The sequence below is a fragment of the Podarcis cretensis genome (assembly GCF_951804945.1).
Source record: "Podarcis cretensis genome assembly, chromosome: 3".
NCBI classification, from domain to species: Eukaryota; Metazoa; Chordata; class Lepidosauria; order Squamata; family Lacertidae; genus Podarcis; species Podarcis cretensis.
In genome coordinates, this window is record NC_137172.1 from 109264446 (window position 1) to 109280098 (window position 15653).

Genomic DNA, 15653 nt, shown 5'->3' on the forward strand with positions numbered 1-15653 from the left:
ATGCAATAACCAGACCGTCCTGCAAAAGTACAATCCAGTTGGTGGTATCTCCTGCTGAGCAGCTGTCCAAAACCAATAAATAGTTCCTTCTGCTGTGATGAAACAGCGGTTTTGTGTCATCGATTCAGATATTGATAGAATCTCATTTTTGCTGATATGGTATTACAAAGGTCTCTCTGCTTCCTGACACACCACTATTAGTGAAAGGTTCCCCCTGCAAAACTGTATAAAATTTGACAGGAGCACTGCAAATAGAAAGGCAGGCTCCTCTATCCGTTTTTTTAGTCTCTCCAGAAAGCAGCACCAAGAATCAATGTAATCGGCAGAACCAACGCATCTTGTAAATATCAGCCTCATCTGTAGAAGCCAACTTTATCCTCTCTTGTCTAATGAGCCAAATATTTCAACCCTCGCAAAAGAGGTGAGGAGAAGAAACAAGTAATATGTCATCTCCTCCTGCACCTTCTCATGGTGGCACAGGTGTTTCTTTAGGAAATATATATCACAGAAATCCTCTTAGACTCTTCCACTTTTGATAGAATCTCTGGTGAAAAGTTATTCGGTTTGAGTTACATGTGTCATAAATACTTCATACGTTCTAAGCAATTCTGGAGATTATTGAAGGTAGTTAGTACTGAGCCTGGGTGGCATCTGGCTGGTCTACTGTGGATTGCAATGTAATTAATTTTATTTTACTGTGTTGATTTTATTGGAATTGTACGGTACGGTTGTGAAGCACCCCGGTATGCTGCAAATATGAGTAACGGCTTAAAAATTTAGTGAAAGGGGGAGAGAAAAAGAAAAGAAAAGCCAGAAACCAAACTTTTGAAACTGGGGTGAGGTAAGAAGCACATAAGGGACGCGGGTGGCACTGTGGGTTAAACCACAGAGCCTAGGACTTGCCGATCAGAAGGTCAGCAGTTCGAATCCCCGCGACGGGGTGAGCTCCCGTTGCTCGGTCCCTGCTCCTGCCAACCTAGCAGTTCAAAAGCATGTCAAAGTGCAAGTAGATAAATAGATACCGCTCCGGCGGGAAGGTAAACGGTGTTTCCGTGCGCTGCTCTGGTTTGCCAGAAGCAGCTTAGTCATGCTGGCCACATGACCCGGAAGCTGTACGCCGGCTCCCTCGGCCATAAAGTGAGATGAGCACCGCAACCCCAGAGTTGGTCATGACTGGACCTAATGGTCAGGGGTCCCTTTACCTTTAGTTAGAAGCACATGCTAGATTCCTTCCACAGTCACAATATCCCATTATAGTGGGTCAATCAATAGAGTTTAAAAAAGGAAAATCTGCATTAATTTTGAGAGATATTGAGTAGGAGATTCAACACACCTTTCAACACACCTTTCTCCCCAATATCTGTGGCATTTGTGCCATCAATCTATTTGGAAAGTTATATGCACTTGCAAGAAAACCACAAGAGTAGAAAAAACACAAAGCCTTGCAGAACTGCAAAAAAGGAAAGACAACACTGTTACAATAGCTGAGGTTGCTTTTTATCAAAAGGTGACAAATTCTACAAAGGATTAAGCTCAAAAAGCTTTAAGCCAAGCTGGTCAAAGTGTATATTCTGCCCTGTTGTATTCTATTAGTCTTTTCTATGCTCACACTTTCAAATCTAGCAAAGAATAAGTTGACAGTAAAATGACAGTGAGATACATTCTCCAGTCACCGCATAGACTATGGTGCAATATGAAACGGTCAGGGAAACTTATGTGTGTGTATACACATGTTCACAATAAATTAGATCTCCCTAAATTTGAGGCTGTTGATTATGATTAAAACGAGGCAGAGCAAAACGAATTCAGAATGTACCACCATCCATGCTGCATGATGAATGTTGCTTCGGATTGACAGGTTTCCTAAGTCTGCTGCCAAAGGGCAGTGCCTTGGAGTTTCAAGATAGTACCTACTGAAGCTGGAAGTGCTTACACATAAAGAAATCACAACCTTGCCTTTCTAGGAAAGGTACCACAGAAGTAGTAGACATATCTCAAAATATCTCAAGCAGCAGAGATAGGAAATATCCTTCCCCCAAGGCAGGGTTGGGGAACCTTTGGGTGGAATTCAACTAATAAATCCCATGAGTTGAAGCCATGCACAAGGACTTCTGTGTGTACAGGGTTTTCCCCTTTCCTTCCACTGTGTGGCCCCTAAATTTGGGTTGGGGGTGTTAAGAGAACCCCCAGAAAAGTTCACTTAGGGTTGGGAGTGTTAGAATTCTTGCTCCATGATTGCAGTCATGGGATTGTTGTCTATCACATGATGATGTATGTTTTGACTCCACAAAGTGGGAAGTGACAGAGACAGGATGTTTGTGTTACTGTGTTCCATGAAGTGGGACTATTGTCCTTTGTTCTTTCTCTTTGCTGTCTGATGCTAAAGAGAGAGGGAGCCATGTTGTAGTGCTCCGTGTGTGTTTATATGTAAATAAAATAGATTAGCCAAAATGCTGAGTTCTGTTACGCAAGCTGCAAAGACTCTGTGGATCCCTAAGTGTGCCGGTGTCTGTTGGCATCGGTCACTGTGATGTTCGGGCTGAAGAAAGCTTTCGAAGCTCCTGAATGATTGACCAGGAGGGAGAGAACATGCCAGTCGGGCATGTGTCTCTACCAGGGTCCTACTTGAGTGTAGGATGAGCTGACAGGGATGGGGGTCATTTCCTCTGCCAAACAAAACTATTTGCCCTGATGAAACGATCACCTTAGTGCAACGTTGAAACTCTCCCTTTGGCCCTCCAGTTGCTGCTTATCTACACATTGATCATTCCTGATAATCGGCCGGGTCTCATGGGAGTTGCAGTCCAACAACAAGTGGGCAGGAGGGAAGGTCCTCTTTTTGATCGCAGGCCTATGGCCCCCAGATTCTGTGAATGCTCCTTTCCCAGGATTCCTTGAGAAGGAGACTAAAATTCTAAAATGGTAGGTGAAACCCTGAGACCTGACTACCCTAGCTTTTTTAATAAATTGTAAAAAAGGTAGGCAGAATCAAACCACCTTGAATATAGATTTTGTAAGAAGGGGAACATTGTCTCCATACAAGTACTCTCCAGGCTGTACGGAAGCTTATGCTGTGTGGATAAAAATGTGGATAAAAATTTACTCCGCTTTCCTTCTTTGGTGAATAAAAGGATTTTGGAATATTCCATGGTTTCCTGGGAAAAAAATCAGTTTTTCAGGAGACTAGAATAGAATAGATTTTTTGTGAATTATTATCAGATCACGTGTAGAAATATTTATTTTTCTCACTTCAGGCCACCATATTAGTTAATATTGGTTAGATAGGAAATAAATTATGGACCTATAATGCAGTATTACTGCTATTCATCAACAGATTGGAAACAGCAGTACTTTTTTATTCCATCAGTCAACAACATGGCAAGCAGTATCCACAGCAAAATACTTCATTAGAACAAGCTACTCTTTCAAATCATTAATAAAACTTTCCAGTCAGGTAGTTGGCCTTGGGGGAATGAAGAGGAAACGGCACAGGTTTCGGTTGTCATCAATCTTCTGTGAGCAATGGGCAGGGGTCGAACATACATGCTTGTTTAAGGGTGTAAAAAGAGTTGATTTGCAGCAGCTTTCATCTAATCTTTCAGAGAAAACTCAAAGGAATTTTGTGCTATTTGTTTATCTGCCCTGGGGGCACCTCTTAGGATGCTTCTAAATGGAGGACTTTGAACATTTAAAGCTGCCTTATACGGAATCAGACTTTTGGTCCATGTTTTTTACCCTGACTGGCTGTGACTCTCCAGAGTTTCAGAAAGGGTTTTCCCCCAGTCCCACCTGGAGATCTTAGGGATTCAACCTGGGATCTTTTGCACACAAGGCGATTTCCTATTGCGTATCCCTTCAAATGCCACACAATGGTGTCGACATTCCTCACACTTCCAAGCCATACAGGGGCTGTGCTCATCCTAAAGGCCAATCACAGGTCAACCCAGTTATAGCACTATAACCTTGCATTATTCACCGTCTGTTCCTTGACTTCCTATATCGTACTACGTTGGGAACGTGCTCTTCAAGCGCAAATTTAGGAAGTCTCAGATAGGCTTTTGTCAATGATCAAATGAGGCAACTCAAGAGAGTTAATGAGTTTCCGTGCTGCAGAATCATCAGTATGCAGAAGCCAAAGAGATCTATGTCTCATTCCATGGTTTCTTGAATCCCTTCTCATCACCATTGCCTCTCTTCCATCCATAATGAGTGGCAGACTTAAAGGGATGGATGCAATTAAATTGCCTGAGGCTTTGCCAAGAGAAGATGGAAAAGATGAGTGAAGGGGATACAGCTGAAAAGTATTTTGGTGCTTCTGATTTTTGTATAAATCAGTGCTTCTGATTTTTGTATAAAGAATTTTTCTTCAAGTGAATGCGGAGCTGCTCTTAAATTTCTGTAGAAGTTACTTTAGTGAGAATGGTATTATTTTACTTACAGTAATTAATATGGACGTAGCTGCCTTTTCTTGAAGATCTTGTTGGTTTGACTAAGTACATGTACCCTGCCTTGGGCCAATAAGAGGAGGAAATAGTTTCACCACAGCTTAAATTAATTTTGGAAATGTTTCTCAAGCAAATTGTCCTAATTCAACTCTCCTTGAAGTAAATCTCCTTATTAGATTCCCTGTACCCCCTGCACCCTCCATTAGATTAGGGCTGCAATCCTAAACACATTTAGCCAGTGAGTTATTTATTTTCATCACTTCAATAACCACCCGTTTAACAAAGTCCTCTGGGAGGTTTACAAAACAAGTTTTGGTCACACTGACCTTAGTGAGACTTGCTTCCAAGTAAGCACTATGCTGCAATTTTTATTTTTTAAAAAAGTGTAGCATTTGTTTTATTTTCTGTTTCACATGTGTTTTCGGGTTAAGTTCAGCAACCGTGCAATGCAACTGTTTAACCATCCAGTGACTTGCATGTGTCCACTTTGTGTGGGACACATTTGAATGAATTGATAGGGCATGTTAGCAGTGTTTATAGACTGCTCCAAACAAACAGGAGCTTAGCTGCATGCCATGTATGGAGTCAAAACAGGATCTCTGGCTAATGGTTTGGGGGAACAGGGCCAGAGCAAGTGGTACAGCCCATGTTTTGTATCCAGAAGGTCCCATCCCAGGTTCCATACCCAGCAACTCCAAGGAAGGTAACTTAAGCAGCAAGGCTGAAATATCTGCCTGACATGCTGGACCGGACCACTTCTAGCCAAAGCATCATGCTTGGTATAGACCTATGTACCAGGACTGCCTGGTACATAAAAAACAAACAAACACACAGAAAAGATCAAGATACCTGTTGATCTACCTACACGTAGTTGTTATCCCTGAGAAACATAGAAAATAACAGGATATATTTATCCGAAAGTCTTCAAACTTACATAACCCTTTAAAAATTAGCTGATGAAGGTGAAAACATCGAAACAGGGCCCTGTCCTGGCTTCTAATCCATAATTGACTTCTGACTTCTGCTCTATGATTGAAACTGAGTCTTCATCTGCAAGCTGATAAATTATAAGGATCAACATTATTGTCGAGTGAAAAAGAAAAAATCTTTGTAACAAATTATTGTGTTATACATATCTATATGAGTTTGAGTTTGTAAACTCTGTTAAAGTTTGTAATCTCTACTTGAGTTTGTAATTCTTGTCAGAATACATACTTTTAAAATAAGTCATGTCAGACTAACCTGATCTCGTTTTTTGACAGAGTTACAACACTGGTAGATGAAGGGAACGCAGTGGATGTAGCCTACCTTGATTTCAGCAAGGCATTTGACAAGGTGCCCCATGATATTCTTGTAAAGAAGCTGGTAAAATGTGGTCTTGACTATGCTACCACTCAGTGGATTTGTAACTGGCTGACTGACCGAACCCAAAGGGTGCTCATCAATGGTTCCTCTTCATCCTGGAGAAGAGTGACTAGTGGGGTGCCACAGGGTTCTGTCTTGGGCCCGGTCTTATTCAACATCTTTATCAACGACTTGGATGATGGACTCAGGGGCATCCTGATCAAATTTGCAGATGACACCAAACTGGGAGGGGTGGCTAACACCCCAGAGGACAGGATCACACTTCAAAACGACCTTGACAGTTTAGAGAACTGGGCCAAAACAAACAAGATGAATTTTAACAGGGAGAAATGTAAAGTATTGCACTTGGGCAAAAAAAATGAGAGGCACAAATACAAGATGGGGGACACCTGGCTTGAGAGCAGTACATGTGAAAAGGATCTAGGAGTCTTGGTTGACCACAAACTTGACATGAGCCAACAGTGTGACGCAGCAGCTAAAAAAGCCAATGCAATTCTGGGCTGCATCAATAGGAGTATAGCATCTAGATCAAGGGAAGTAATAGTGCCACTGTATTCTGCTCTGGTCAGACCTCACCTGGAGTACTGTGTCCAGTTCTGGGCACCACAGTTCAAGAAGGACACTGACAAACTGGAACGTGTCCAGAGGAGGGCAACCAAAATGGTCAAAGACCTGGAAACAATGCCTTATGAGGAACGGCTAAGGGAGCTGGGCAAGTTTAGCCTGGAGAAGAGGAGGTTAAGGGGTGATATGATAGCCATGTTCAAATATATAAAAGGATGTCACATAGAGGAGGGAGAAAGGTTGTTTTCTGCTGCTCCAGAGAAGCGGACACGGAGCAATGGATCCAAACTACAAGAAAGAAGATTCCACCTAAACATTAGGAAGAACTTCCTGACAGTAAGAGCTGTTCGACAGTGGAATTTGCTGCCAAGGAGTGTGGTGGTCTTTGGAGGTCTTTAAGCAGAGGCTTGACAACCATATGTCAGGAGTGCTCTAATGGTGTTTCCTGCTTGGCAGGGGGTTGGACTCGATGGCCCTTGTGGTCTCTTCCAACTCTATGATTCTATGATTCTATGATTTTGAATGGATTAGTTTTTGTTACTATTGACTACTGACTTGTGAGTAGGGAACTCTCCCACTATTGAAACTTACATTGGCTTGAGTTCTTGGTGTGCTTTTTTCCTGGTATATGTACCAGGACTGCCTATGTACAAGGCAACTCCACATGTTTACATAAGTGCATCCAGATACTCAAGATATTATTGAAATTCCTGATGCTCAGAAGCCAGTAATTAACCCTTTTATAGATTCCCTGTGACTTGTAGCTAGTTGGTTTTTTAAAACTGTATTCAGTATTTGAGCTAAGTCTTCATTGTGACAATAATCAGATGTACAGAAGCTTGCATGAAATGTCTTTTGTTCCATTAAGCCAAACCTGAGAGAGTTAAACTTCTCCACTGAGCCTAGTGCACTTTGAATCCAAGTCAATCTGGCATATTTTTCACAAATCAGCTATGCCTAATACCCTAAAGGCAGTAATTACCCCCTCAGCATCCTCAGAAGTGGGATTTATTTAAGTTTCACAGCTCCGTCCTATAAGCCTCAATGCAGGGCTTGAGCGCTGATAGATCTTTGCTTATTGCCCAATCCCAACCCGTGTCAATGTAGGAACTAGCCAAGCCCCCCAAATTTCAGCTTCAAAACATAGCATCTGACTGACCAGCGATTAAGGTGCCTTTGCCCCCTTGCCAAGGATTATGTGCTGTTTTACCTGCAGCAGTTTAAAGCAGAGTTTGTGCTACTGCAGATAAAGTAGACTCGCAGGATCAGTCTGCACCTTGATAGTCTCTTATTTTTAGAAAGAAAAAATTCCAACCTAAAAATAACACACCCTTTCCTGACATTAACTTTTCTAATACTACATATATTTGAATCCTAGGTAGAACAGATGGTGAAATATAATGTATCCGCTGGGAGCTAAATGGAATTTACCAGCTATAGGGGACAGTAAAGTATTAGAAGGAAAGGTACAAATAGTGAAAGTAGATTCGGTTCAACTTGCTTTTGATGAGGCATAAAATAAAATGTAAATAATTTCTGTTCAGAAGAAATTAGCATAATGGTTTTGGCATTTGCAACAAGAATAAGCCTGCGTTTTCTAACCTAGATTTGCAAGCGAAGGAGAAGTCACACCATTTACCTGAATTTGCAGGAAGGATTATATCAATTCTATTATCACTGACAGTAATGAAACACAGCGCTGAGGCCATTAGCATTGTGCACAATAAAGAGGGTGTGATTAGTCTCAACTTGGATTTGCAATGCAAAAAAAATTAAAAGAAAATGCCACGAAGCTGGATATGAGCAAAGGAAAAAGCAAGTGCTATTAACCCGAGCTTCCACCACAGAAAAGTGTCAATATTACAAACAGGTTTGCAATTAAATCAGTGTCAATGGAGCTGACAAAAGAAGTTCATAATTAGGAAGATGTAGTTATCATTGACCTGGATTTTCCACAAAGACCATAACTAGGTTTTAATTTCAAAACATCTGATCTCTGCATCTCACAAAGGAAGGCCTCATTGTTATTAGCCCTTCATGATTAGAGAATGCTATTATGATGCCAGAGACGACTCTTGCAAATGGGTAGCTGGGCGCAATGAAGCCACATGCTAAATGTGAAAATTGAACTTTATGTTAAGTTTCACACAGTGCAAACCTAACCTCAGACCAACACGGCCATTTCTGGGAGTCTTGGTGCATGAAATTTGAAAACAGTGTTTGCTTTTTACCTTTTACAACCTGATTTTCCACAGCACTTTTAGCTTGACTGTAACAACATGTCCCCTCCCTAAGACAAGATGTCCATTGCCACAGCCACTCAGCAAGCGTGTCTTTAGAGTGTATCCCCCCCCCCCAAAGAGTGGCCTAGCTGTGAACTGATCTGACCAGGAGGAACTTGTTAATCTGGACCCCACCATCAAATACCCTTCTGGGAATTGTGGGGCCTTTTCTATTGCCACACTGCAGTCAGCTCTGCAAGAAGATACCAGGACTGGGTGCCGGCGTTGATGGCACTGCATACTTGGTCACTAGGGTCACATTAGCAAAAAGAGGCCTCTATAAACAGTCCTCCAACACTTTGGCCAAGGATAAAAGAATAACCTATAATTCTAATCAGAACACAATATGGATCCAAGCCAAATGTATGCCGATGGCATTTTGATGCCACCTGGGAAATATCCTTTTCTAAATCATCCTAGATGGTTTTGTGTTTTTTGCCACACCCCTCTAAGTCAAAAGTAGACACAAAGGGGGGGGGAGGCATATTATCAACCTAGTTTTCAAGGGCGCATGGACACATAGAACTTGTATCAAGTATTCAAAAGCAGAAAACCAAGACACACAAAACAGCACAGTACTAGATTTAGGATTAATCATGAGGGACGCGGGTGGTGCTGTGGGTTAAACCACAGAGCCTAGGACATGCCGATCAGAAGGTCGGCGGTTCGAATCCCCGTGACGGGGTGAGCTCCTGTTGCTCAGTCCCTGCTCCTGCCAACCTAGCAGTTCGAAAGCACGTCAAAGTGCAAGTGGATAAATAGGTACTGCTCTGGCGGGAAGGTAAACGGCGTTTCCATGCGCTGCTCTGGTTCACCAGAAGTGCTTAGTCATGCTGGCCACATGACCCAGAAGCTGGCCAATAAAGCGAGATGAGCACCACAATCCCAGAGTCGGCCACGACTGGACCTTAATGGTCAGGGGTCCCTTTACCTTTACACCAAAATACTAAAATAGTGGAGGGGGGGGGAAGAGACACCAAAACAACCCCATAACGCAATAGCATATAATGTTTAAGGATTTGGGGGTGGGGTGGAGGGAATTGTCAACTAATGAAATGGAGACGCACTCAACACAGCAACATTTTCTTGTAGGGTCTCACTTGTCTTAGTAGAATTTACCAGCTTACCTTTTTCTTCCCCTTTGTTTTCTTGATTAGTTCTATCTACCTCGGGGGCCTGTGGTTTCTCTTCTTGTATGGTCTCCTCCTGGGTTATCAAAGTCTCTGAACAGAATGAAACACAGAGAATACAGACCATAATAAACGCAAAGAGAACACTAGTCAAGTCATTTTATATTCTGCTGGAAGCCGCCCAGGGTGGCTGGGGAAACCCAGCCAAATGGACAGGGTATAAATAATAAAATATTATCATCGAAAATGATATATATGCCCACCATGTAGTTCTCGTTTAACCTAGGCAGCAGTTTTTCATCGGACATTGTCAATCTAGTGAATTCAAGAGAACCCTCAGCGAAATAAAGCTAACATATTGAACATAAACTGTGAAAGTAAGTCACATTGAAACTGATGACTTGAGTTTTTAACGCAAGTGCTTCAAGATGATTGTTTAGTCAGGCTGAGAAATATTCCAGGAGAAAAATATTTAATTTCAAGGTAACTAGCATATAACATATGTGAGAATAAAGAAATGGCAGAGTAAGGGCCAAATCATCTAGCACAAAGCTGTAACAACACCCACACGTTTAGTAAGAAGAATACATCAGCTTTCAAGCCTCTCACTTAGATGTCATCGGGATATTAATTATTTCCTGTTTTCATTCGGTACCAGACAACTGAAGAAACAGATGTTTGTTGCAAAAATGTTCAATAAACTTGTTAAAATGTTTTTTAAAATGTAGCCTTTATCATTTTGGAATGTTTTTTCCTGTCTTGCTCACATTCTTAAAGTACAAAAAGTACCTTCTGCTTCCATGTAGGAGACTTGAGAATCTGTCTGAGTGTTCATTTCAACCTCTGTGGATTCCTCTTGGTGTCCTGTTGACATCATAAAGATTGGAAGATTATACCAATATGATACTTAAGTGCGCATACAATTTATAATCAAAACTAATCATAAAAACAGAAAAGAAATGGAAAAGCATACCACTTATCAGAACATATCTAAGTGAAATTCAGAATTTCTGTGATTGAGAATAATGATCATATTGAATGATGCCAAGTTCCAATCAGCTATAAAAAATATATATATCTAAAATTCTCCCGTAAAGAATTCATTCTATTAAGCAGTAATGAATAAATGACACTTGCATTATTAAAAAATAAAGAAAACTACAGTCATTATCTTCTCAAGACTCAATGAGGTTACGTTATGACCTTGGATCAATATTGTTATAACAATTTAACTGGAAGGCCTGTTTCTTTTTTGCTTACATTAGAGATTATGCTACTCAAATTGAATGGTTGCAGCAGCTATTCATTGAAGTTTATGGATGTTTCCCCGAGGCATCAATAACCATGTGAGGGAAAACTTGACTTTTATAGCTAGGAAAACTTCTATGGTCCCATCTGATCAATTACTAGGATTCTAGGGAATATTTTGATCGAAAGCATACCGTCAGCTTGATCTTGTTCACAGACTGCATGAGGCATTGGGTTATGTTCTTCTGTAACTTTGGCATCTTGGGAGGATTCTAATAAAAATAAAATAAATAAAACTGAAGTGGGTTCTCTGTTGAACAAGTTTTAAACTGAGCTTCTGATGAATCCAAAGGTCAACACAGCCTCCTCCCCACACAAGTTCACACACGCTTCTTACCCCAACTGAGCACATGGGGATGTCTAACTCTCCTGGTGCATTAATATCCTATTGCACCTCCTTGCTGCCCAGTGAATTGGTGATAGGAACAAATTTGGAGTGTACAGGTTGGTTGGTTGGTTGGTTGGTTGGTTGGTTGGTTCTGCAGTCTTTTTAGATATTTCCAGCACTTATTGGATCGCAGGGGGAAGAAGTGCATGATGGGATCTCAGCAATCCCATCATGCCAATCTTCTCCAGTTAGCTGCTGCTGACAACATCTGAGCAGTGTGCCGATCACTCAGCTGCTTCCAGTGCGAATAAACTGGGCAGTGCATGTCCGCAGGTGTATTAAACTCAGAAACATCACTTTCATAAACTTGTGGTTTATGAAATTTTATCCAGTGGTGGGCGGCGTCCTAAACCTGCCAAAAATGATCAATGCGGGATATGTGAGAAACCTGGGTAGTTAACATCTGATCCAAATTTAATAATCTGTAAAGCAGGTATGCATTCAAAGTTTGTGATTTTAATTAACTGCAAATAATTCCCCAAGGCAAATATTTAATTACCTACACAGCTTCTTTGCAATAAGTTTACAAAGTCAACTTTTGAAGTAGAACTGTTATGTATACACATTTTTCAAATTATCTATGTTAAAGCTCCTCAAACTAATCCACTGCGTTTTATTAATCTTATTCAGAATTCTAAATGGTTTCTGCTAATACTATCAAAATAATAGAGAGAGGGGAAAGAGAGATTTCAGAATTAAATCACGGAAGCAGGGGGGGAAAGCCGAAAGGCTGTCCAGGCAGTCTAAACAAGCCAGACAACAGTCTGCTAAAAGCAGCAAGCAGGTGTACTGCAGAAAGTTGCCTGCCGAGAAAATAACTCCAGAGTATTGAAGCAAGCAAAATCAAAGGAAAGGACAAAAGAAAAGAAAATGAATCGGCCACACCATAAAATTTAGCTGATAAGATAATGTTTTACCAATATGTAATCAATTCATGAATTAGACATTAATGAAAAAGTTGAGAATAATTTTGGCAGCTAGAATAGACATTTATTTCCGCCTTGATCCCAAACCTATTGATAGAAAGCTGCACCAATTCAAAGCACCAGTTCAACTACTGAGTGGCAGATGCAACCTTTTAATATGATCCATGTTCTATGTTGTTTTAATTTACTGTTGATAAAATTATTGTGTTTAGAAACTACCTCTATATCTTTTGATATAAATACATTGCATACATACATACACAAAAGGTAAAAAGTTAAAAGGACCCCTGGATGGTTAAGTCCAGTCAAAGGAGACTATGGGGTCCGGCTGAGATACATATAGGACCTGGATAAAAAAATCCCACACAACTAGTTTTGCATGAAGGCTTGCTTTTCTCACTCCCTGTGTCTCAAGGCAAGCTTTGTCTTGAAATGATGAAGAACGTCTAAAGCAGTTTGTGATTAAGACGTGGGTTTGCTCTTCAAAGGAGAAATGTTAAAACGCACAGAGAGTGCATGTCAAGTAGCACTATGGATCACAGCTATGGATTTCGTAGTAATATTTAGAGTGCAAACATTCTTCTTCAGATTCTAAAATGTCAGCAACCTGCCTGAATTCTGGCGGAAAAATATTCAGCTTTCACATCCTCATGCTGTCTTTTGTGGTATAGTATGTGAATTATTTCCAGCAACTGACACTTTCCCATTTTGGACAGCTTAGAACTGAACAATGTTCATTAGATGGTCCATTACTTGTAATCAGTCACAATTAGAACTCAAGACAGCAGGGTAACCGTGGCAGAGCACATGCTTTCAATGCATGAAATCCCATGCATTCTCTCTCTCTCTCTCAAAGAGAAGCAGGTGATTATGAAGACCTCACTCTGCCTAAAACACAAGGCAGCTGCAGCTAGTCAGAATAGACAATACTGGACTAGATCAATATTCTGACCTATCAACATTAATTAGATCATACTATGTGCTATTGGGACGCAGGTGGCGCTGTGGGTTAAACCACAGAGCCTAGGACTTGCCGATCAGAAGGTCGGCAGTTCAAATCCCGCAACGGGATGAGCTCCCATTGCTCAGTCCCAGCTTCTGCCAACCTAGCAGTTCGAAAGCACGTCAAGTGCAAGTAGATAAATAAGTACCACTCCGGCGGGAAGGTAAATGGCGTTTCCGTGCACTGCTCTGATTTGCCGGAAGCAGCTTAGTCATGCTGGCCACATGACCCGGAAGCTGTACGCTGGCTCCCTCGGCCAATAAAGCAAGATGAGCACCGCAACCCCAGAGTTGGCCACGACTGGACTTAATGGTCAGGGGTCCCTTTACCTTTACTGTGCTATTGCTCATTGTAAGTACGTATCAGTGACTAGATTCCATTCAGTCATGATCTTAAGTCCACAACATGCAAAATACTGAGATGCAGGAGTCATATGTTGCAAATTACCCCCACAGCTAGAAAATCTGGACAACTATAGCCAACAAGCAGCTTGAGATACTGCACATAAAGCAGTTAACACTCATGAACCGAGCCAACTAAACCCTACCTATTGGCAGGTTGTGAGAATACCCTTTTCACAGAACTTTGCTACTCCTAAATTAGGGAAGGCAGACTACATTTATCTCTGTGATTCCAGAATGTAAGCCTTGTTTGCTGCTACCTACACAGAACTGAGCTACAGTCATGGGGAAAAGAAAGTGCACCCTCTTGGAATTTTGTGGTTTTACATAGGAAGACAGAATAACAATTATCTGTTCTTTAGCAGGTCTTCAAATTAGGGAAATGCAACCTCAGATGAACAACAACATATGACATATTACACCATCTCGTGATGTATTTAACAGAAATAAGGCCAAAATGGAAAATCCAAATGTGAAGAACTAAGTGCACCTAATGATTCAATAGCTTGTAGAATCACCTTTAGCAGCAATAACTTGAAGTACCGTATTTTTTGCTCTATAAGACTCACTTTTTCCCTTCTAAAAAGTAAGGGGAAATGTGTGTGTGTCTTATGGAATGAATGCAGGCTGCGCAGCTATCCCAGAAGCCAGAACAGCAAGAGGGATTGCTGCTTTCACTGCGCAGTGATCCCTCTTGCTGTTCTGGCTTCTGAGATTCAGAATTTTTTTTTCTTGTTTTCCTCCTCCAAAAACTAGGTGTGTCTTGTGGTCTGGTGCATCTTATAGAGCGAAAAATACGGGTAGTTGTTTTCTGTAGGACTTTATATGTACATCTCCCACATTGTTGTGGATGAATTTTGGCCCATTCTTCTTTACAATGTTGTTTCAGATTCAGGTAGGTAGCTGTGTTGGTCTAATATAGTCGAAATATATATAAAAAAATTCCAGTAGCACCTTAGAGACCAACTAAGTTTGTTCTTGGTATAAGCTTTCGTCTTAGTTGGTCTGTAAGGTGCTACTGGACAATTTCTTAATTTTTTAATGTTGCTTCAGTTCATTGAGGTTTGCTGGCATCTGTTTATGCACAGTTCTCCGAAATGCACAGCATTTCACTGAGGTTGAGGTCTGGACTTTGCCTTTGCCATTGCAGCACCTTGATTCTGCTCTTTTTCAGCCATCCTGGCCACCTGCATATGAACCAGTACTAGCAGATATGTTCAACCATCACAACCTTTATGGCAGGCATAGGCAAACTTGGCCTTCCAGATGTTTTGGGACTACAATTCCCATCACCCCTGACCACTGGTCCCATTAGCTAGGGATGATGGAAGTTGTAGTCCCAAAACATCTGGAGGGCCGAGTTTGCCTATGCCTGCTTTATGGTCTTGTAGGTGCCAGGTGAAAACCTTTCTTTTAAATAATGTACAATTTACAGACTGACCCTTTCAGTGATATATGTGTTTTATTTTTTTGCAAGCATCTCATAAAATTCCTTTTATGGGGTGGCTATATAAATGCAGTTAAAAAAATAAGAATAAACAATACCCTTACTCTTCCTAATGACCATATTCTTTCTCTCCCTTTTAGTTTACTTCATACTTATACACATTAGTGAGAGAATTAGTTTAATTTTTTTCCTGGTATGTGTGTGATGCATTGCAAATCGCTAACATGGGGTAATTCTTTGTAAGGGCTACTAGTCCTGAGATAATTACACTGAACGTTATAAATAAGTGTAATATAATAGCATTCTAAGCTACAATAGAAGATTCTCAATTTTATTTTACATATATACTGTGTCTGAAAGAAACTTTGGAGAGCCAAGGCAATGTTATTTAAGC

At 40.9% G+C, this 15653-nt stretch overlaps 1 protein-coding gene across 4 annotated transcripts in view; it reads right to left on the reverse strand.

The window, feature by feature from the left end:
- MACROD2 (mono-ADP ribosylhydrolase 2) overlaps nucleotides 1-15653 on the reverse strand; it is a 992621-nt gene that overhangs the window by 60296 nt on the left and 916672 nt on the right. For all 4 annotated transcript variants that reach the window (XM_079969959.1, XM_079969958.1, XM_079969957.1 and 1 more), the window contains 3 exons: nucleotides 11229-11306; nucleotides 10576-10650; nucleotides 9784-9879 (listed from right to left, as the gene is read on the reverse strand). In XM_079969959.1, the coding sequence (XP_079826085.1) occupies nucleotides 9784-9879; nucleotides 10576-10650; nucleotides 11229-11306 (249 nt within the window). The remainder of the gene's footprint in view (nucleotides 1-9783; nucleotides 9880-10575; nucleotides 10651-11228; nucleotides 11307-15653) is intronic.